The 22,052-nt window shown below is 37.2% G+C and overlaps 1 protein-coding gene across 1 annotated transcript; it reads left to right on the top strand.

The window, feature by feature from the left end:
* Positions 1–5,614: 5,614 nt before the first annotated feature.
* opn5 (opsin 5) lies at positions 5,615–21,793 on the top strand. The gene is made up of 7 exons (XM_081379665.1): positions 5,615–6,013; positions 11,023–11,177; positions 16,160–16,279; positions 18,971–19,141; positions 19,225–19,559; positions 19,639–19,871; positions 20,488–21,793. Exons 2-7 carry the CDS (start codon positions 11,054–11,056, stop codon positions 20,549–20,551), a joined length of 1,047 nt encoding a protein of 348 aa, XP_081235791.1. The 5' UTR covers positions 5,615–6,013; positions 11,023–11,053; the 3' UTR covers positions 20,552–21,793.
* The last annotated feature ends 259 nt before the right edge of the window (positions 21,794–22,052 follow it).

Here is a 22,052-nt window from a genome sequence, read left to right as displayed (position 1 = left end):
CCATGTGTTGTTTCCGTTTTATCAGCAGCTGGACGGACACGAAGTTTCAGTGATGCAGAATATTTTATGATTAACCCTTTCACGCATAGTGGTCACTACAGTGGACAGCTATTCCAAAAAAAAATGTTTTTGCAAATGCATGGATTTTTAAGGCAAGTTGCACATGAACCGCTACAGTGGACTCTTGTGCATCGTCCTATACATTGCCACCCAGTGGCAAGCCCTTGTATAAGGATTTTTTTTACTCCAAACCAAGATGGCTGACAGCCAGCCAGAAATGCCAAGTTCCTCTGGAATATCTGTCAGATCCTTCTATTCTAGGAAATTCATGCAGGTACAGTAAAAAAAAAAAAAAAAATTGCAACATCAAGTAACACCTAAAGCAGTGGTCTCAAACCGGTTCCACGGAGGGCCTAGTGTATGCAGGTTTTCTCTTTTACCTTGAACCAAACTGATTGAGTAGGTCACTAATTGGTTAAGATCTCCCCTCACCTGGTAGTCTAGGTCTTAATTGGGCACTAATTGAAGGGAAAGACCAAAAACCTGCATACACTAGGCCCTCCGTGGAACCGGTTTGAGAACTCTGACCTAAAGAGTCATGTCATTGTTAAATTTTCCAAGTATTGATTTTAGATTTTGGTAACCTCTGATTAATCATCTGTCCACTAAATTGGACATTTTGCATCACTAACTATATTTCAGCTACAATTCATACTATTACTGTGACTGCTCTTGAAAATCTGCAGTAACTTTTTTATTTTTTGGCTATATGTGTAGAGCTCAAGAGCAGGGCATGATAGAAAGGCCCACAGGATAGTGGAGGAAATACCATCTGAGTCAAGTGAGGATGATGCTAGTGGTAGTGAAGAGGAATGGCAGCCAGAAAGAGGAGGATTAGCTAATGCTAGCAGTAGTGACAGTTGAGACGAGGGTACTGAGGGATCTAAGGATGCTGAGGATTAAGGAGCCAAGGACCCCCATCCCAATTATGGCAACCAGTTTGAGGAAGAGTTGTCTCCTTTTTTAGGAGAGTGGAAAGTGAATGTTTTTTATTCACCTATTTCCAGAAGATCTGATTGATGAGATTGTGCACAATACAAACCTGTGTGCACTCCAAAAAGGATAGGAAAACTGGCCTTGACAAATGCTGAAATGAAGACCTTCCTAGGAATAAATATGGTCATGACATACGTCAGATACCCAAGATCAAGAATGTACTGGTCATCAGAGGAAGGTCTTCGTCTATTTTATAGAAAATGCCAAGCCAGTGAACAGATTTGAAGAGATTCTGAGGTACATTCACTTTGTTGATAACTATTCACAGGAGGCCGGAAATGCTGATAAGCTGTTCAAAATTAGACCAGTGTTGGATGCTCTTGAGAAAACCTTCCATTCAGCAGTTGATCCCGAAGAATTTCAATAGATGAGCAAATCATTCTCTTCAAGGGCAGACTGTCTCTTAAAGGGGTCATATAATGGTACATGCACTTTTACAAGTTGATTGTACTAAAAAGTGTGTTGGCAGTGCCTGTACACAACCATCATATAATGATAAAAAAAAAAAAATTAATCTCCTTATATGTTTTCTCCTGTCTCAAATCGAGCCGTCTGACCGTGTGACGTCACACGGTCGGACGCCCCTCCCACGATTGTTAATTGACAGCAGCGTTTCACCACAGACCTGCCCTGAGCGAGCTGTCATCATAGTCCGCCATTGTTGATACGCTGGAGCAGAATGGCGTCTAAGCGATTGTGGTGTTCTGTTCTTGGGTGTAATAACGAACACAGCAGTCATTTTGATGTTCCTAAATCCGAACCACTTAAGACGCAGTGGCAGAGCTTTGTTTTCGAAGGGAATATTCCCCACGATCAACATCAATGCTTTCATGTTTGTGCAAATCATTTCTCACCAGACTACTTTTTAAACGAGGGTCAGTATAAAGCTAAAGTAAAAAGTTTATCATGACCATTAGCTGTAACGTCAATCTGTCAATGAACTAACGTATACATCAGTAAACTCATAGTGTTCGTATCTCATTACTCTACCCTGCCAGTACATACAAAGATCAAACTGACATTACATTAACCAACCATTCAGAAACGTCCTGTTCGAGCATTAATTGTCTAACTTCTTTGGGGCCGTCATCTTGTTCCGGGTCCGACTCCGGTTCAAATTGAGACGGTTGCACAGATGTGTCCTCAGAGACTCCCACTGCCATTCTTTCTCCAAAATATACCCTCAACTGTTGTCAAGGCAACACTCCACGTGTGTTGTGTCAAAACGCCCCACAAAACAGAGGGGCGGGGTGAGCAAAGCTCATTGTCATTTAAAGACACATGCACTTAAATAGCATGCTGAAAACAGAGCTGTTTTTGACCAGGTAAAATTAGTGTTTTCTTACAATACTAATGAGAATTTTTAATTAAAGTATATTACAAACTTTTCATTTAGACCCTAAAGAATCATATTAACTTGTACAAAAATGGCATTATATGACCCCTTTAAGCAGTATCTTCCCAAAAAACCCAAACCCTGAGATTTGAAAGTGTGGGTGAGAGCAGGATCCTCAGGATACAGGTTTGAAGTCTACCAGGGTTTAGCTGGACGTGGCCAGATCAGTCAACTAGGAGTGGCTGGAGATGTAATTTTGCGCCTCTGTAATGACATACAGCACAAGAACCACAAGGTGTTTTTTGACAACTTCTTTTCCACCATTCCTCTCCTCATGGCATTGCAACATCGGGGCATCTATGGCACCGGCACAATCAGGATCAACAGGCTCCATGGAGCACAAGAGAAACTGAAGAGTGAAAACCAACTCAAGAAAGAAGGAAGAGAGGAGCCTGCTCTGCTGTCAGCATTGGTCAAAACATTACCATCACATGTTGGCTAGATAGTTCAGTCATCCACATGGCCTCGTCCTGCACTGGCAAGTCCCCAATAGATGTGGCCTAGAGATGGAGCAAAAAAGAAAAGAGGATGCTCAACATCGAGAGGCCATATTCTGTAAAGCTGTACAATCAGCATATGGGTGGAGTGGACCTCATGGATCAGTGTGTGGCAATGTACCCCCACAGACGCAAGAACAAACAATGGTACATCCGAGTGTTCTTCCACTTCTTGGATGTTGCCATTGTCAATGCCTGGCACCTCTACAGAATGTCTGGCTTAGAAAAGAAGGACCTTCTGCACTTCAAAGCATCAGTAGCTTGTGCACTACTGAATGCAAGTTCCACCAAGATACGCACAAGAGGAAGACCCGATGCCACCCCACCTCCGGTGAAGTGCAGAGCAGTGTCCAAGGTACCCTCTGAGATCCGGTTTGGCCCTGGGAACCATTGGCCCCAGCTCATCGAAGCCAACAACGCAAACAGGTGCCATGATGCTGCATGCACCCAAAAAACAAAGTACATCTGCATGCAGTGTCGTGTGGCTTTGTGCTCTGGGTGCTTCTCCAGGTTTCATACAAAATAGTTTTTTTCTTTTGAAGTCTCTCTGCAAAGAGCAACAATGAAATTTGAGTGTCTTGACAGTCAATGGGCTTGCTTGGGTGGAAAACTGTCATTCCACAGCCATTACATAATTATTGTTGAAATTAAGAAGTTGTGTTGTGTTTAGAAGTTGCATAAAAGGGTTAAATGGATATAGGCTACACTCAGCATAAATAAATGTATTAAAAAAAAGTCTTTTTTTCTTATTTTTTTCCAGAAAGATGTCTTAACGTGTAAATATTTGTCCACAAAAAGATTCAACAACTGAGACATAAACTAAACAAGTTTCACAGACATTTGACAGACAGAAACAGAATAACGAGTCCTTGAACAGAGCTTAGGCCCTGTTTACATCTGCTATTAAGATGCGTTTTGGTCGATCCGATCACAAGTGGATGATGCTAAATACAGATGTAAACGGGGTCTAAATGGTTTTGAGCTTGTCCACTTTCGACCACTTCCAGAGGTTAGGCTGCGTTCCAGTCCAAAATTGTCATGCCCTTCACTCGCTAACTTCCCTCCATCTCGTTCACTCGGATGTACGTCATTGCTTACCTTGCACGAGTGCCAACTACTGGTGGAAACTGCAATGGGCTGAATTGGAACGTCCTTGTCATGATTCTTGTCTTGTGTTCCACTTGTTTTGTGTGTTCTTTTGTCATTTCCTGTCTTGTGCTCAGTCTTGTAGTCCTATGTAGTTTTTCATGTTCATTAGTCTCCCCAGGTGTTTCTAATTAGCCACACCCCCTTGTTATCTTGTTTAGCTTGTTTGTCCCTGTGTATTTATAGCCCTTGTGTTTCACTTGTTACTTTGTCAGTTGTTGTACATGTAATGGTTGCCTCTGTGATTCCCTGGTTTTGTTCCTTTTACCTTTGAGTTCTGTGTTCCTTGTTACTTTATTAAATAACCTGCGTTTAGATCCTTGTCTTCACCTGTCTTCCTCAGCAACGTTACAGTCCTAAGCCCTTGATCACTTGAAATCAGCTATGGAGTTGTTATACCCAAATGTATATATGTGTGTTTGGGTTGTTTTAAATAAATATATATATATATATATATATATATATATATATATATATATATATATATATATATATATATCATTAATATCATAGTTGTTTGTTGTGGTGGTGATTAGACAAGATCTGTGGTGACGTCACAATCCTACTGCATTGTGGGACATATAGGTGCCTGAAGTGTAGCCTACATATGAAGCAGACTCAAAATCGGTCAAAATCGAGGGAACGAGGGTCTGTCCATATAAACTTCCCTCGTCCACTTCACTAAGTGGAACGCACTTCAAAATGGCGGCAGGGAAACACATGCTTAGGGAAGTTCGCAAGTGCGTGTCTAAAAGTGGACTGGAACGCAGCCCTAGTCGAAAATGCATTTGACAGGATTGCTTTTGTAGACGCTCATGTGGTCGAATGTATTAGAACAGCCACAAAAGACCTCCGCCTACTGACTTAATGCATAAACATTATGGGAAGCACGCTAGCCTGATCGGATTTAAACCTTGCTGGCTGGGGGCCCAAGTTTGGTTTGAATGCGAAAAACACACCAAGCACAATGTTCTCTCACCATTCCTGATTTCTAACTCCACTCTCTTTCTTTGGCTTAGACTAGCCATAAGAGCAGAAACAAAAGCTGCTTTTCCGTAATTTTGCGTTTCACTCACATCAGTGCATATGAGTTGATCATTTGAGGACTGTTTAAACTTAAAGAATGTTTAATTTACACTAAAATTACTTCTTGTTGGTTTAATTTAAACCACTTGCTTGAAATCAAAATGCAATTTAATTTCTGTTCAGGTTTAAATCTGGCCTGGGGATTTCCAGTTCCCAACAGGTTTTGCATGAGACTTAATTTAAAGAGTAAATGTTAGAATTGTTTCATGTATTTTGAGAAAAGTGAAAATGTTAGGAGACTTGTTGGGGTTTATTATTCTGTTGTATTAGATGAGTATTATTTTATGGTTCGCCAATTATTGCTTACACATTGTTATTATTGTAATTAATTAGGCCTATATGAATTTATTGGAAATGTAATGATTACATTAATGACATTAATAGTATGATTATGGACAGGCACTATAAATTATAATATATTGGTGTCCAATCCATAGCATGATTTATCTACGTGTGTTATTACACCATGATTGCTTGATTGACAGATCTACCACATAAAGAGGCGGAGCTTTACCGAATAGAACAGTCAGTGCGTTATGGATTTCTGAGGCGACAGTTACTTTGACCAGTCACTCTCCATCTGAATAACCAGAGAGAGAGAGAGAGAGAGAGAGAGAGAGAGAGAGAGAGAGAGAGAGAGAGAGAGAGAGAGAGAGAGAGAGAGAGAACAGCACCTCAGCTGAAGCGTTTAATAACAGACGGAAACAACACCGGTGCAGTCTGTGGTTTACAAACGTGGATTATGGAGAAGTTGCCAACTCAATTTTAAGATCATTTCAAGACGGGAGAAAAGTGCTCAAATCCCTCGGGATGGTTGAAGAATCACAGCAAGGTAAGCATTTGTTTTTCAGTAAACATCATTATTAACGCTTTCCGTGGGTTTGTAAATACGTTGCGTTCACATGTTGCGTCTGTTGTAGCCTACTTTATTTATTTGCTTACAATCGTGTGTAGGTGAGGACTGAATAATGTCGTGAAACAAAATCCCTAAACGATTTTAAAAGTTGCAAATGAACCCTTGGCATTGTTGTTAAAATAATACCATTATTAAAATTATTTTTGTATTTTGTTTTTATTTTTCAAATTAGCTGTACAGTCTCCTGTACAATGTCATGTTTAATATTGGGTTCTACGTTGTAATAGCAATAGTAATAGTTGTAAATAGTGCATGTTAATTAATAAAGGAGATTTATACAAACCTGATTGGATGACTGACAGCTTTGGTTTGGTAACAGATGGATCCCCAGACATTCTGTTTTGAGATGCTCAATACAATAGGCTACGTTGCATTACACTAAGTTTGACATATATTTAGGGGCAAGACATCGACATCAAATGAACAACATCTGTTATTAACAATGTCCTTGAAATATTCTTTATTTCAACTTTGATAAAAGCATTAAATGTTTGACGTGCTGCCGGACTAGCCATTGCAGCAGACAGATGTGCACAGCTAGCAACCCACTCTGATTACTGCAACAAAGGAATGGTTATTCCTTTTATAGCAAGTCACACTTCTCTTGTTAGGGCATTTCACATTTGACTCTTTTTATTCTTTTTTTTTTTTTAATGAATGGATCTCAAAAAACTGACTACAGCATTGAAATGATTGTTGCATGCGTCAAGTGATCAACTCTTAGAACTTAAGTCTATTTTTAGAAATTGCATTATTTAGATAACCTATCTGGGGGAGGAGACTGATGGTTTAGTAACCTCACACATTTCCACAACTCGAGTATGAAGTGGCAGGATGCAGCATCATATCTGATCTCGCGGGAGATGAATTCAAAAGCTGTGTGTCACCAGAGAGCATAGTGAATGCTCATTAAGTTGAGCCATGTTTGTTATCCATAAATCCACTAGAAGCGTTAAAGTGACTAACAGTGTGTTGATAGGAAACTCAATTCTTTACTGTGTCCTTTTGAGCTCATTCTCAATTTTAGATGACTGATTCAATGTCTTCAGCTGTATAAAGGTTTGTTTTGAAGGCTTTGGAAGGTATTATTTGCCACGCTGCCAAGTAATATCATTATTTTGATTTGTCTTCACCAATCTGGAAAAACAATCTTTATAATGGAAGCAAGTACCAGACTTACAAAATATGGCTCTAAAATCAAATGTACCTTTACTGCACTGGGAAGCAGTTATTGTGAAGTGTGACTCTTGTAGTAATTGGTTCCGCTTTTCTCCTAAAATACCTGGTGGGAAATGTCTTCTCTACAAAAGCAATTGTGTTCCCAGATGTAGCCTACTTCTTCAAACCCCCCTTCTAAAGAAAATGTAAATGTATTGACATTTGTCTTTGATTTGTTTATTCCCAAAGTTACGATTTTAACAATGTTAAATAAAATTCTAAAAAAGTCAACATCTCAAGGACAACCCTTAAAGGAGAACTCCGGTCAATTTTAACATTGAGCTAATTTTTTTGTACATTTGGAGTGCTGTCAATACAGAGAACAACGAAAAAAATCGGTGTTGCCTACACCGAGTTATCCTCTTTTTAAAATTTGCACCCTGTTGACTTCAATGGGGCAAGTACTAAACCTGCTTTTAGCCTCATAACATCCTTGATGTGTCATTACAAGTGCACAGAAAATGTGAGTGATTCCTTCAGAGTGAACACGAGTGAATCTGACTGCAGTAGATGTGAAAGATATGTATAAAAATTATGTTATTTAAGCCAGCGCAAATACCTGTATTTACATCCTGTTTTTCGGTTGAAGTCCAAAGTAGTCGATTGCCGAGTTCACGTGCATAGGTTTAGTTACCAATGATCACGCGTGAACTCGGCAATCAACTACTTTGGACTTCAACCGAAAAACAGGATGTAAACAGGTATTTGCGCTGGCTTAAATAACATAATTTTTATACATATCTTTCACATTTACTGCAGTCAGATTCACTCGTGTTCACTCTGAAGGAATCACTCACATTTTCTGTGCACTTGTAATGACACATCAAGGATGTTAAGAGGCTAAAAGCAGGTTTAGTACTTGCCCCATTGAAGTCAACAGGGTGCAAATTTTAAAAATAGAATAACTCGGTGTAGGTAACACCGATTTTTGTCGTTGTTCTCTGTATTGACAGCACTCCAAATGTACAAAAAAATTAGCTCAATGTTAAAATTGACCGGAGTTCTCCTTTAAGAAGTCTATGGGGAATTTAGTAATGAATGTGTGTGAACATAAGGTGTCACGGTTTGGGGTTGAGGAAATGAGACGAGGACCCAAACGCAGAAGAAATAAAGGCTTTTATTAAGCAAAAAATAAAACAAAATACAAACAAAACTACCCTGAGGGGGAAGACTCAGGGTCAGTGGTGAAGACACATCAAAATAATTATATTACTTGGCAGAGTGGCAAATAATACCTTCCAAAGCCTTCAAAACAGACTTGGACTTGATGAAGAACACACAACATATGACAACGAACCAGCAAAGGACTGCAAACATGGGGAGAATAAATAGGGAGAGGAGGGAGGACAGGTGGGGCAAATTAATCAATAATCAGGTGTTAGACAATCGACAGGAGAGCACATGGCACAACCGCATGTCAAGCCACGTGTTCACACAAAACATGACAACATGAAAGCACACAGCTAGTGGAAAAGCACAGTACAAGACTAAACATGACGTGAAAGCACGCGGCCGATGAAAACATGAACCGCGTGCTACACTGAAGGAACACAACAGCAGATGCAGACAGGAGAGGAGAGCGTATGGCCGAGCGAACTCGAAACCGCACGCTCACACGACAAGACAGAGCGCACGAGAACGAGCGAAAGCCCATTCCGTGCGCTCATAACAGAGGACAAACACGCGGAGCATGAATGTCCGAATCCTGCCACAGAACCGAAACCAAACTAGACAGATGTGTCGGGATCCAAACACCACGCCCCGCACATGTAACAAAGAAACAAAGACATGTAACAAAGACACAAAGACATGACAAAACAGAACCAAGAAATACACTAGACAGAAGTGACAGAACCCTGACATACGGTATACACACACACACACACACACACACACACACACACACATATATATATTATGTAAACAAAAACTTGTATGTTAGATGCGATTAATCAATTTCACAGCACCAAAATAAATATAATAAAACCTCAAAATGCCAAACCAAATAATATTTCTGTAAAATAAAAGCTTTTTTTTCTGGACAGTTGTGGTCAACCTCTTCCATCTAGATCAGTGGTCTTATCTGGTTTTCTTGAGGACCCGGAATTCTGCAGTTACTTATGGTCTTTCATTTGATACATTTTTATAATTTTTTTTTTATTATTATTTATTACAATTATTATTGGAACTGACAAATAAATGTCTGTAATGAAACCCCTGCTGTTAAAGTAATTAGCATTCTGAAGTGATTTACTGTGAAAACTTGTGGAGGCTAAGTTAGGCATGTGACTGTCAAATTTTCATGTTGCACATTTGCTGAAGTTTTTTTTTTCATGGTATGCACATTATCACAATATTGAAATAAGTTGCAAAAAAGTGTTGTCATACTATAACAGATTCAATAACTTATAATAAAAATAACTATATTTAAATACAATAATAAAACTCAAAAAGTGTATAAAGTAAACAGATGTTTCAAACAGATGAAAATGTTTAAGAATTATAAAGAACAATAGATAACCCTTTACAATAAGATCTCATTAGAGCTAATAACGCATTAACTAACATTAACAATGAACATGATAATGTTACTGGTCATTGTTAGTTAATGTTAGCTCAGGTTTTGATTTTAATAATGTATTATTAAATGCAGAAACTAACATTAACTGAGATTAATAAATGCTTTAGAAGTATTTGTTATGGTCAGTTTATGTTAACTAATGAATGAACTAATGTTTACTACTGAAGAATAATAAAGAATCAAAACATTTCAGACTTAATCAAAACAACTTAACATTGAGTGTTGGGCTTGTTTGCATCAGAGTGCATGTGCCTCTTTGACGTAGCATACAGCGGTGTTGTGCATTTTAACTGTTGATGGAACAATATTCTTCAAATGCATTCTAAAAATCGGAATAATTCATAATAAATAACTATTCACTGTATTTTAAAGTGTCCACGATAACAGTACCGTGCATTATAGTGATATATTGTATTGCCGTATATCGGCACATGCCTAGTGTAAGTAGGACATGGTGGTGCAAATATCACAAACACAAAATCACCATTTATTCCAGAACTATGTCCAATTTAATGACCTAAAAAGGAAAGAGAAGCTTTTGCTAAATCGTTGGTAATGATAATCATTAACACACGCATCAGTTACAGCATTGCTCAGTAATATCTCTGTAAATGTATGTAGAACATATCTATGGTAGTCAGACGTGTCGGATGTGGCACTAAATTGCACATCATTAGACAACCTGTCATTAACCCTTGAAAATCGCTCAAGTTCCTGGTGAGGACCTGCTGAAAATGACATGCTAGCAGGTCTAACTCATTTCTTAGCTCTATGCCATTATTTCACCTCTATCTCAAAGGCATCAGGCTTTTGAAGAACCATTCATGTGATTATTTTAAATCTTCCTGCTCTGTTGTCTTCATTCTTTTCCTTCCACAAGAACATTTTGCATGGCAGTGCGCAGGGACTCAGCATGTATTGATTGCAGATATGAAGGGAGTGTCTTGACATCCAGTAGCCGATAAGAGATGACAGAGTTTGTAGAGCTTAGTCTGAAGCGTCAGAACATTGGCAGGAGGTTTTTGAATCATAAAGCTGTTGGATGTGACTGCCCTTCAGCTTGTCTTAAACTGAGTTCAAAGACTTTTCTGTTTAAGCCTTTCATTTATTTATTTTTATTCTGCAGGAAAGTAATCACACTCCTCAGTAAGGCCCTAATGGAGAATGACACCTCCATCCCCTCGGGCTACGTCCCACATTACCTTCTTCGAGGGGATCCCTTCGCCTCCAAGCTGTCCAAGGAGGCAGACATAGTGGCGGCGTTCTACATCCTTATCATTGGTAAGTGTACAATGTGGACGATCATGTGGAAGAGTTCTTTGCAAGCATCATGTGAATTGTCATTGATGAGACCAGTGATAAATTTGAATTCAAATATTTAAATTAAGTTATAGCAGAATGTCTGGAACTTTTAGAGGCCGTTATTGTACTTACACCGCTGTTAAAAAGTTTGGGATCGGTACGATTTTTAATGTTTTTAAAATAAGTCTCTTTTGCTCACCAAGGCTGAAATTATTTGATAAAAAAACAGTAATATTGTGAAATATTATTACAATTTAAAGTAACTGTTTTATATTTTAATATATTTTAAAATGTAATTTATTCCTGTATTGCAAAGCTGAATTTTCAGCATCGTTACTCCAGTCTTCAGTGTCACATGATCCTTCAGAAATCATTCTTAAAATGCTGATTTGCTGGTCAAGAAACGTTTATTATTATTATTATTATTAATGTTGAAAACAGTCATGTACAATTTGTTTCAGGGTTCTTTGATGAATAGAACAACAGACAACAGTATTTGAACAATGCTGTTGTTCAAGACAACAGCATTTTTCTGAAATAGAAAGCTTTTGTAACATTACACCTTTCAAAAGTTTTAGTTCAATACTTTTATTCAGCAAGAATGCATTAAATTGATCAAAAGTTACAGTAAAGACATTTATAATGTTACAAAAGATTCTATCTCAAATAAATGAAATAGTTATTTCTATTAATCAAAGAATGCTTAAAAAAATTCTCCACGACTGTTTTCAAGTCAAGTCAAGTCAAGTCATCTTCATTTATATAGCGCTTTTAACAATGTAGATTGTTTCAAAGCAGCTTTACAGAGATAAGCGTATAATTTAAGGTAACAGATATTGTTTTGGCTTTATAGCAGAGTTAAGTTATTTTCCATCTAAAGTTAGTTTTGATCGATTTGCTTCCGTCGCAACGATCATTTGTTATTAAATTAGGGGCCGCTAAGACGACACCATTCTCTCTACACAGACTTTAAACGTGAACCTGTGAGAAACGCTGATGGCGTTCACATGCGCATTTAGAATGGGTTCTATAGTTATGTGCGTTTGAAAATACGCAGGTTTGGAATTCCCTACAAGCCAAGCCTAAACAAAGTACTTGTCTTTCCATATAAATTTCATAATAGAAATGTTCAACATTGATAATAATAATGAATGTTTTTTGAGTATCAAGTTAGCATATTAGAATGATTTCTGAAGGATCATGTGACACTGAAGACTAGAGTAATGATGCTGAAAATACAGCTTTGCATCACAGGAATAAATTATATTTTGAAAAATTTATTCAAATAGAAAACAGTTATTTTAAATTGTCATAATATTTAACAATATTACTGTTTTTTTTGTCTTTTTAATCAAGTAAATGCAGCCTTGGTGAGCATAAGAGACTTTTAAAAACATTATAAATCTTAACGATCACAAACTTTTGAACCGCAGCGTATTTCTTGTTGATTTGGAGAAATTTCAATTTCCGTCTAGCAAAATGTCTTCAAAAAACAAGATATAATGACATTTTGATGATACCAACAATGACAGAAATGTACCTTACTGACTCTCAGTGATGTCTGAGAATGAGGTTTTGCTATCAGATTTATTGTCTTAATTTTGCCTGAACATCTAACAGCCTTGCATTAGAACCAATTTTAACTTTGTGTAGGTTGGTAAGGCCTACACATTGCTAATGAACAGTCTTGTGAGTATAGGCCTAGACTAGACACATTGACATAATCTTTAAAGCAATGCGTCCAAACCCTGATTGTTAATTATGAATGATGCACAAAGACTAACATAATTGAATATAGATTTAAGGAGATTTTGTAAATATGTGTGCACCAGAAAAAAAGATTCTGCTTTGTTTTCTTTATGAATTGTTGGATTTCACTTGACCATTCACAGAGAAACCTTGACAAAAAACAATTAATCATTATTGCGTATTTTAATTAGAATCTTGTGTTTTTGCACCTTTAACTCTCAAATATTCATTATTGCCCATATTGTACAGCAAGTCAAGTGTATCTGAAGAATGAACGCCTCTCTTTTATTTAAAACTTCATATATTACCATATCAGCTTGTTTGTGGTGTGTTAATGTGCTCTGATGTTATGTTTAATCAGAGTGATGATCCGATCAGATTTAGCAAGTGTGAACGGCAAAAATCACATGAAATGCGATCTTTACAAATCCGTTTCGAGCTACGTTCATATGTGGTTTGAAATCCTATTTAAATGGGATTTCTGGAAATCCGTTTCAGTCTGACTGCTCTGTTCGGATTTCCCGTGGTTTGTGGCTTTCTCATGCCACTTAAAATGCATCAGACGTTGTTATAGGAAACATGCTGAAAGTCGTTGCAGAAACAAGGTTGCGTTGTTGCAAAGTGCCAGACGAGTAGACAGACATAACAGAGATAACATAACAGAGATATGCTTTAAAACCGGTGGAGACTAAAGCATGTAATAAAAGTGTCATGTGAAGGCCAAGTATTGTAACCCATACTCGGAATCAGTCCTCTGCATTTAACCCATCCAAGTTAGTGTACACACATTAGGAGCAGTGAGTAGTGAACACACACACTGCAAACCGTGAACACACACACACACCCGGAGCAGTGGGCAGCCATCTTTGCTGTGGCGCCCGGGGAGCGATTGGGGGTTAGGTGCCTTGCTCAATGGCACCTCAGTCATTTCCAGGTTACCAGTTTGACTTTCTAACCATTATGCCACGACTGCCCCAGCAAGCCAGCCGCCTCAGAAGACGCAGTAGTCTAACACTGCAAGTAGACAACATCTGTATTGCAAACCCTTACATGTTGAGGTTGTTGTTGTTGTTTTTTGGCGCATACCTACCAATGCAAGATCTTTGCCATAAAAACCAATGCAGATATTCTGGGAAACGAAAAAGTGGCATGATGGGACACACAAATCGGATCTGAACAATTGCGATACATAATGTGGACACTGGACAGTCAATAATGAAATCAGATTCCAATTGGATAGACAAATAATTGGATTTGGACTCAAAGTGTGAACGTAATACGTGTTATGAACAGGGCCATAGTTAGGGTATACGGGGCACCGGTGCAGGTTGCTATTGTGATTGAAGTCTCAGGGGGGACCCCCGAAAGCTGTAGCTTCTCTAGCAACAGCCCTGGTTATAAATGTAGCATTTGCCTTCTTGCATTTAATTCCTTTGGTTCTAAGCAAGAAAAACCTGCTTTCCCCTTAATGTGCAAAGCCTGACAGATACCATATTGCCATGCTGTTGTCACTGAGGAAGACATGTTCTATCCACTCATGTTGTCATTGAGATGACATCCTCCGTCATATAGAAGAGTTTGTGTTGAGCGGTGTCATCTAGTGCATTTTAATAGAACTAATATATGACATGTTGGGGATACTGTGGCTCCACTGAACATTTTTCAGGTCATTTTCTCTGTAGGCACATGTATAAGTATTAGTTACCTTACCAGAAAAATATTTTGAACATTTTGACCACCATCGCAGCAGAAAAAATTTGTTTTAGTTTATTAAACGCTTTTCATGAAAATATAAACAGTGTAGTAAAAAAATAATGAAACTCAAAATAATTAATGAAACTGTAATGTAAAATGTACAAGGCTGCATATTCTTTTGGACTTATATTAAATATCTCTCCAAACCAGGATGAACATTTTTAACATTTTGTCCATTATTTAATTGTTTATAATACCTACATGACTTCTCCAAGAGAATGCTAGCTATGTCCGTTCTGCATAGTATTGCATTTTTTAGAAACAATTCAGATGTTTTGCCAAGTTGATGTGTCTTTATGTAATACGCTTTTGAAAAATATAATTAGAAAATACATTTTTGCTTCAGCACAACATTATTTATTCCACAGGTGTCCATCAGTAACTATGTTATCAAAGAGATGCTCAAAAGGATGTTTCCTCTTTCATGCGGACATTGTGTCTCATTTGACCTGAAAGATGTGTGTTTCAATCAAAAGACTGAATCAATAGTTCTTCCTCACTGCAATTTTCAAGTCTGTTCTCCTCCGCTCATGTTAAGGGAACAGTCTGAAGGTGTTTCATAAACATTTAGTCTCAAACACATACAATCAACAGTTACAAACTTCAGTTACAGTATTTCAGTTCAGTTTTTAGTTCACATTTGGTATGTAACAACAACAGTGTTTTCATTTATGGATGGACTGTCTCTTTAAGAACTAAAACTGGAGAAACAATGTATCTGTTAGTAATATTAATGTGCGTGATCCGTTCACATTGATTCATGATCATATGAGGAGAGTGAAAGAGTTCATTGAATAGTCACATGAAATAAAGTGTCTTCTCAGAAATGGTGCATCAGTCAGCTGACGCAACAGGCCAGGATTTGAAATGATGTGGCGCACATGATGATCTCCACTTTGGAAAGCCGATGTTCAAAATGTGTTAATGGACATTATGAATCGAACATACTGTAAGATTTATGAGTAATTAATTCATTTTTTTTGTTTTTGTTTTTAATAAAATTTGATGACACTTTCAAAGCATTTTCTGGCTTAATAAATACAGAAGGAACATATTTGCAGCAAATAATCTAGGTCATAAAGAAAGGAAAAACGAATAACACGAGTGAAATCGTTGTGTCGTTTGAATGTATGTGGCTGTAACCTGCAAAGACTAATTGTCACACTGCTCTTTCATTATGGTGACCTTTTTTCATCCTTTCACTGGGAAATGGGATATCCAGTAAGCTTAGACTCTTATTAGTTCTCTACAAATAACAGAAATGTTATAACAGGATTCTTAATGTGCTGTCTTTGTATTTCAACAAATACACAACCCCAACACCTGGGTGGCAAAGGACTCAATATAATGGAAAGTATAAGGAAGCCTTCATTAAGGTCCAAGACTTTCTTAAGGCACTTTTAAAAACAGCATCTGGTCAAACACACAGTATTACTGTTTGTCTTATGTTTTTACAGGTATCTTGTCAGCCACTGGAAATGGTTATGTCATATACCAGACCGCCAAACGCAAGAGCAAGTTAAAGCCACCAGAATTCATGACGCTGAATCTAGCTATATTCGACTTTGGCATATCAGGTAAGTTTAAATGACTTGATATCATGCTGCTGATGTTATCTTCATCTGTCAGATTATGTATTATACAGCCTGTGTCTGAAAGGATCTCTGTTGTATACAAGATTTCTTTTGGTTGTGTGTTTAAAATATACAGCGTTCAGTGTATAGTTTAGCATTATATTTGGAGTCAACAATGTGGCAGTTTATTCAGCACTGCCTCTTATGACACTGTCTTTCTGGCTTATGTATGTGCTGTTGTTGAAATGCACTTGTTTAAATCATACAGAGGATTTTAAGGCCCTGAGGTTACAAAAGAGAACAAAACATCAAATTCCTGCAATGATGACCTAGAAAGACTCTTTTCCTTCATCTTCCTTTTGTCATGATTTTTTTTCTCTTACTTTAGTGTTCAGTGCATAACATGAACACAATCTTCCATCTAAATTGGGGTTTGCATCTTTTGTTACACTATATATATATATATTTTACCTGAACATATGGTATTTCACTGGGGCTCGTGACCCAATAAAAAATGTCCAGCGACGCCCCTGAGATTTCCAACAAAGATTCCCTCTCCTTCAACGAATTTATATCCATATTTGTACTCTAACCCCACCTAGTGTATGTTTAGTGTTGCTGCTTCAGAGCAGCAGTGACGGTTGAGGCCCCTTATAATAATTAGAATCTTAAAGGGATAGTTCACCCCCAAAATGAAAATTGCATCATCATTTACTCACCCTCACGTTGTTCCAAACCTGCAGGAGTTTCTTTCTTCTGTTAAACACAAAAGAAGATATTTTAAAGAATGTTGGTAACCAGACAGCTGACGGCATTGACTTCCATAGTATTTTTTTTTCCTACTATGGTAGTCAATGGGTGCTGTCAACAAAATTTTAATTTTAGGGTGAGCTATCCCTTTAAAGAATTAACTGCTGCTTACAGGCCAGTATTTATATTTTTACTTATACAAAGAGCTCACTTTCTAAGATTTACAGAACAAATGACTGCCTGTGTAGCTCACAAAGTTCATTCCAGTTAATTAAAGGTGGAGTGTGTAATTTTTGAGCTAGAGATAAAAATAACTGTTTATCTGCCTGATATTGCTTAGTGGAGGGTCCTGCCCCAAAATCATGGCAGTGATGCGGTTTTGGGACACTCAAGCAAATGTTAAATTATTACTCAGTTTGTTTGAGTCTACAGATGGTTTACTTAGTTGTCTCTGCATATTATTCGGCATAGGAGAAAGCAATTTAACAATGAACAACAGGGACAAGAGAATTGATCAAATATGATTTATCATTTTAAATGCTTGAGAATCACCCTTGTCAGTCGAAATTTTACAGTAAGTTCAGCATTGGTATCCATAGCATTTTGGATAGAAATTATATTTTGTTTTCAGTGTACCATCAGGAGTTCAAATTGATTTAGCTCCGTCCAAAATGCCATTCTCGTCATGTCGCCTATTAGCCAGGATGGCGTCGCTGGATTTGAGCACAATGAAGCTTTTGTTTTCTGGGAGTCATGCACATGGCAGACTGCTTTAGTGCGTCACATTTACGCAGACTCGGGGTCAGTGTGCTTTCTGGCTTCTCTTCCTCTGCGTTTGTTCATATATGAAGAACACATATAGGTCTGCAGTGAGTCATAATCTGCATCTCTGAAATGGCTACCGTCAACTGTTTAGTTACCCATATTCTACAAAACATCTTCTTTTGTGTTCAGCAGAAGAGAGAAATTCTGTAACACTTTACTTAAAGCCTTTAAAGATAATGCATTCTAAAAGTATTTTTAATGCATTAATTATGCCTTATAATGCATTGTTATAACTGTTATATTACATTATAATACAATTTTAGAATGTATAATGCATTAATCCACAACCAACAAACAATTTCAGATGTAACAAGGAATCTGTGGATATTATAATGCATTTAAACTTTGGTTATAATTACTTAAAGGTATAGCGGAGGATTTTTTTACTTCCGGGTGGAATGCCTATACTATTGGTCCTCCTAATTGTCAATCATTCTGGTGAATCAATCAAACTTTTCAAAAAGTGGAGAGGGCGGGTCTTATCTAAAATTCAGAAAGATCCTCTGCTATACCTTTAATGAACTTAATGAAAAGATATAATGCATTATGCCATACATTATGCATACCTAAATAATGCATTATACATTTAGGCTATAAAGGCTTATACATAATGTTCTAAGGATGTTTTGCCAACGTTCCCATTAAATTCTGAATGTTCTCAAAATGTTCAAAACGTCCAGTTTTTTTTTAAATGTTTAAAAAAAAAATGGGTTCTGTGAATGTTGGAGAAAACATTAGGGCGTTTTCTCAATTTTTCATTTATTATTGGAATGGGACTTTTGAATGTTCTCTGAACCATCTGAAAAAGTATTAAGTAGTAACATTGAAAAAAAAAATTAAACTAATGTCCAACTAATATGTTTCAGAAAATGTTCCATGAATGATGTAGAAGTATAAGTTTTTGCGCTAATGTTTTGATAAAGTTATTTAAAACAAGATAACTTTGAACAACCATTCTATTATTGTTATTGGAAGAACGTTTGTTCTTAAATTTCAGAGAACCTTAGCAGAATGTTAGCCAAAGGTTCTGAGAACGTTCCTGGGAATGCCATCTGAGAGCACATGTTCTTTTGTCTCAAGTCTTATTTGACATAAGGTTGTTTTTATGTTTTTGGTCAGTCACTGGAAAGCCATTCTTCATAGTGTCGAGTTTTGCGCACCGCTGGCTGTTCGGATGGCAGGGATGCTGCTTCTACGGTTGGGCCGGCTTTTTCTTCGGATGCGGAAGTCTCATTACCATGACGATTGTCAGCTTAGACCGATACTTAAAAATCTGTCATTTAAGATATGGTAATTAAGTCTATCTATCTATCTATTGTCTGTCTGTCTGTCTGTCTGTCTGTCTGACTAACATGAATTTACTTGGCCATCAGGTACATGGTTCAAACGGCATCATGCCTTTCTCTGTTTGGTTTTCACGTGGTTCTACGCTGCCTTCTGGGCCACCATGCCAGTGGTGGGCTGGGGAAACTACGCACCTGAGCCATTTGGGACGTCCTGCACACTGGACTGGTGGCTGGCCCAGGCCTCTGTGTCTGGCCAGAGCTTTGTTATGTGCATTCTCTTCTTCTGCCTCATCCTCCCCACTGGCGTCATCGTCTTCTCCTATGTCATGATCATCTTCAAGGTGAAAGCCTCAGCCAAAGAAGTCTCTCATTTCGACACACAGAATAAGAACAAGCACAACCTGGAGATGAAGTTGACTAAGGTTTGTGTGTTTTATTAATCAGAAATGCTATGTGAAAATGCCATGTCATATTTCATGTGGTTCTGTTTGCATTCTCCAGGTGGCGATGTTGATCTGCGCTGGGTTTTTAATAGCTTGGATCCCTTATGCTGTGGTATCAGTAGTGTCTGCTTTTGGAGATCCTGATTCAGTGCCTATCCCAGTCTCTGTTGTGCCAACTTTGCTGGCCAAGTCCTCTGCTATGTACAATCCAATCATATATCAAGTCATTGACTGTAAGAAGAACTGCTTCCAAGCTTGGAGTAAAAGGAAACAACGTTACAAGACTTCAAGGTATGTGCACCCTTCAAATTCTAGAGGAATAAGGGATTAACTGGCTTCTGATCTCTCTCTCTCTCTCTCTCTCTCTCTCTCTCTCTCTCTCTCTCTCTCTCTCTCTCACTCACACACTCACACACTCACACACACACACACACGCATTAATATTTGTATGTATATATATATATATATATATATTTATATATATATATTACACAACGTAAGTATGTTCAGTTTATGATATACTTGGGTACATTGTCTATAAAGACTAAGATAAAAATTTTCCTCTGCGCTATATCATCATATTATGGATCAAATGCAGTTTGCTAATGCATGTCCCACTGTGGGTGGATGTTTTTGCTGCAATGCCGGATCTTGCTGTCTCTCTTGTTCCATTAGCGTTTGTTAAAACACTTGTTTGTTTGTTGTTAAACAGAAAGTTGTTAGTGTGCAGAAAGAATGTGATACATTTACATCATTCTTCGTCAGAGTTTTGTCTGAATTTTTGTCTCTTTCTGTTATTTAGACGTTTATTGGAAAAATTGTTGACACAAAACCCAGGCATGACTTAATTAGGCTGAATGACTGATTGACTGAAGACTATTGAATGCAGCTGTCTTGTTTTTCCCAGGTTCTACTCCATCTCTGCCTCCCTGAAAAAGAGACCAGCCAAAGAAGTTCCGACTGAGATATGAGCAAATGACAGGAACTCACAATGGACCTGTGATAGGACACTGGGCAATTAGTTATTGTGCAATTTAGACATCAACAGTTCACACCCACCTACTGTAACTTCGCTCTTGTATACTACTGCCGTCAGTTTTACAAACCCCTGCAAACACAGCTCCTTTTAATTTGATCTTTCTGTGTATAAAAGTATTAAGTGGTATACATGATGTATTTTTATACATATATATCTTTTGGTTATTTGTTTTATATTCCAGCATTCACAGTACCAACACGTTTAAAACAACCTGCTTAAAGTCTAATGTGACACCGCTTTTTAACAAATAGTAGTCAGTCTATAGTTTTCAGTCTATAGTTTCTCATTTAGTGTTTGTACAGCAAGTAAACATATACTGTAATTGAAACTGGGCACTCACACACATCTATAGAGCAGCATGGTCACAGTCACAGATAAACAACAATGTATACACACACACAACATGAGTGCATCTTTTACTGTTATTTTTTTAATCAAATTGAATAGACACTGATGCACTAATTGAGGCTATTGAATTTCTTTTTTTTTTTACATTATAATATACTTAGCATGATAGTTTTGGGCCACGTGCAATGATTATATATTAGACATTACATTGAAGCTGTCTTTAACATGGAAAGGTGTCTCCCAAAGTCTATGGTCTTGAGAATTATTATTATTATTTATTTATTTATTTTTTACTCAATTGACTTCCAGTGTCATTTTAACTTTATGTATTTAATATGGTAGCCTTTTGCATGTTATCAGCCTTCAGACAGCCCCTAAACTGTTAAAGGCTAAAGAAGAAAGTGCACAGTTGGTAAAGATAAGTTGATTATAGTGTGTATACAAGTTTTCCAAAAATATTACATATGTTTTGTGGAAGTTGGACGATAATTAACAGATAATGCTAAAGCAAGATGGGTTTATAAAATGTTAGACATTTCTTTTTTAAATACATGAGACTACTAGCTCACAGTATTTAAAAACAAAATCTCAGACCTGTGAAAATACACCGTACAATGCTAGTGCTTTTTTTTTTAATCAGAAAGAAGCTTGTTAATACTCAAAACATAATTCTTGGACAATTAAAGCTAAATATTATTGAATATAATAAATAGTTTACACTTATTTTGATGGAGGTCACAGTTTTACCTGAATGGCAACCAGTTAGATTGTTGTAACTGGATGTTTGGTTATACTGTACAATAGAAACATGATCGCTGTAGTATTGAAAACTAAATAAACAAAAAAAAAACAACTAGCAGAAAAAAATAAAGACAAAAACAATTAGCAGAATGATGATATAATGAAATGATGATATAATGAAAGTGGACTTTGATTTAAAATTGCTAAAAACACTAAATAAATAGCTCTTTTTTGTTTTCCGCAAGAAAAAAAAATGCTTTGAACCCCAATTGTGTGAGTAGACTATGAAGACAGAAATGTTTTGAATGAAAGACTCTTTATTGCACTTATGCTTACAAAGGTCT

This window comes from Scardinius erythrophthalmus (genome assembly GCF_964197995.2).
Source record: "Scardinius erythrophthalmus genome assembly, chromosome: 11".
In the NCBI taxonomy this organism is placed as follows: Eukaryota; Metazoa; Chordata; class Actinopteri; order Cypriniformes; family Leuciscidae; genus Scardinius; species Scardinius erythrophthalmus.
The sequence above is the reverse complement of the archived record's forward strand: the minus strand, read 5'-3'. Positions and strand labels throughout refer to the sequence as shown.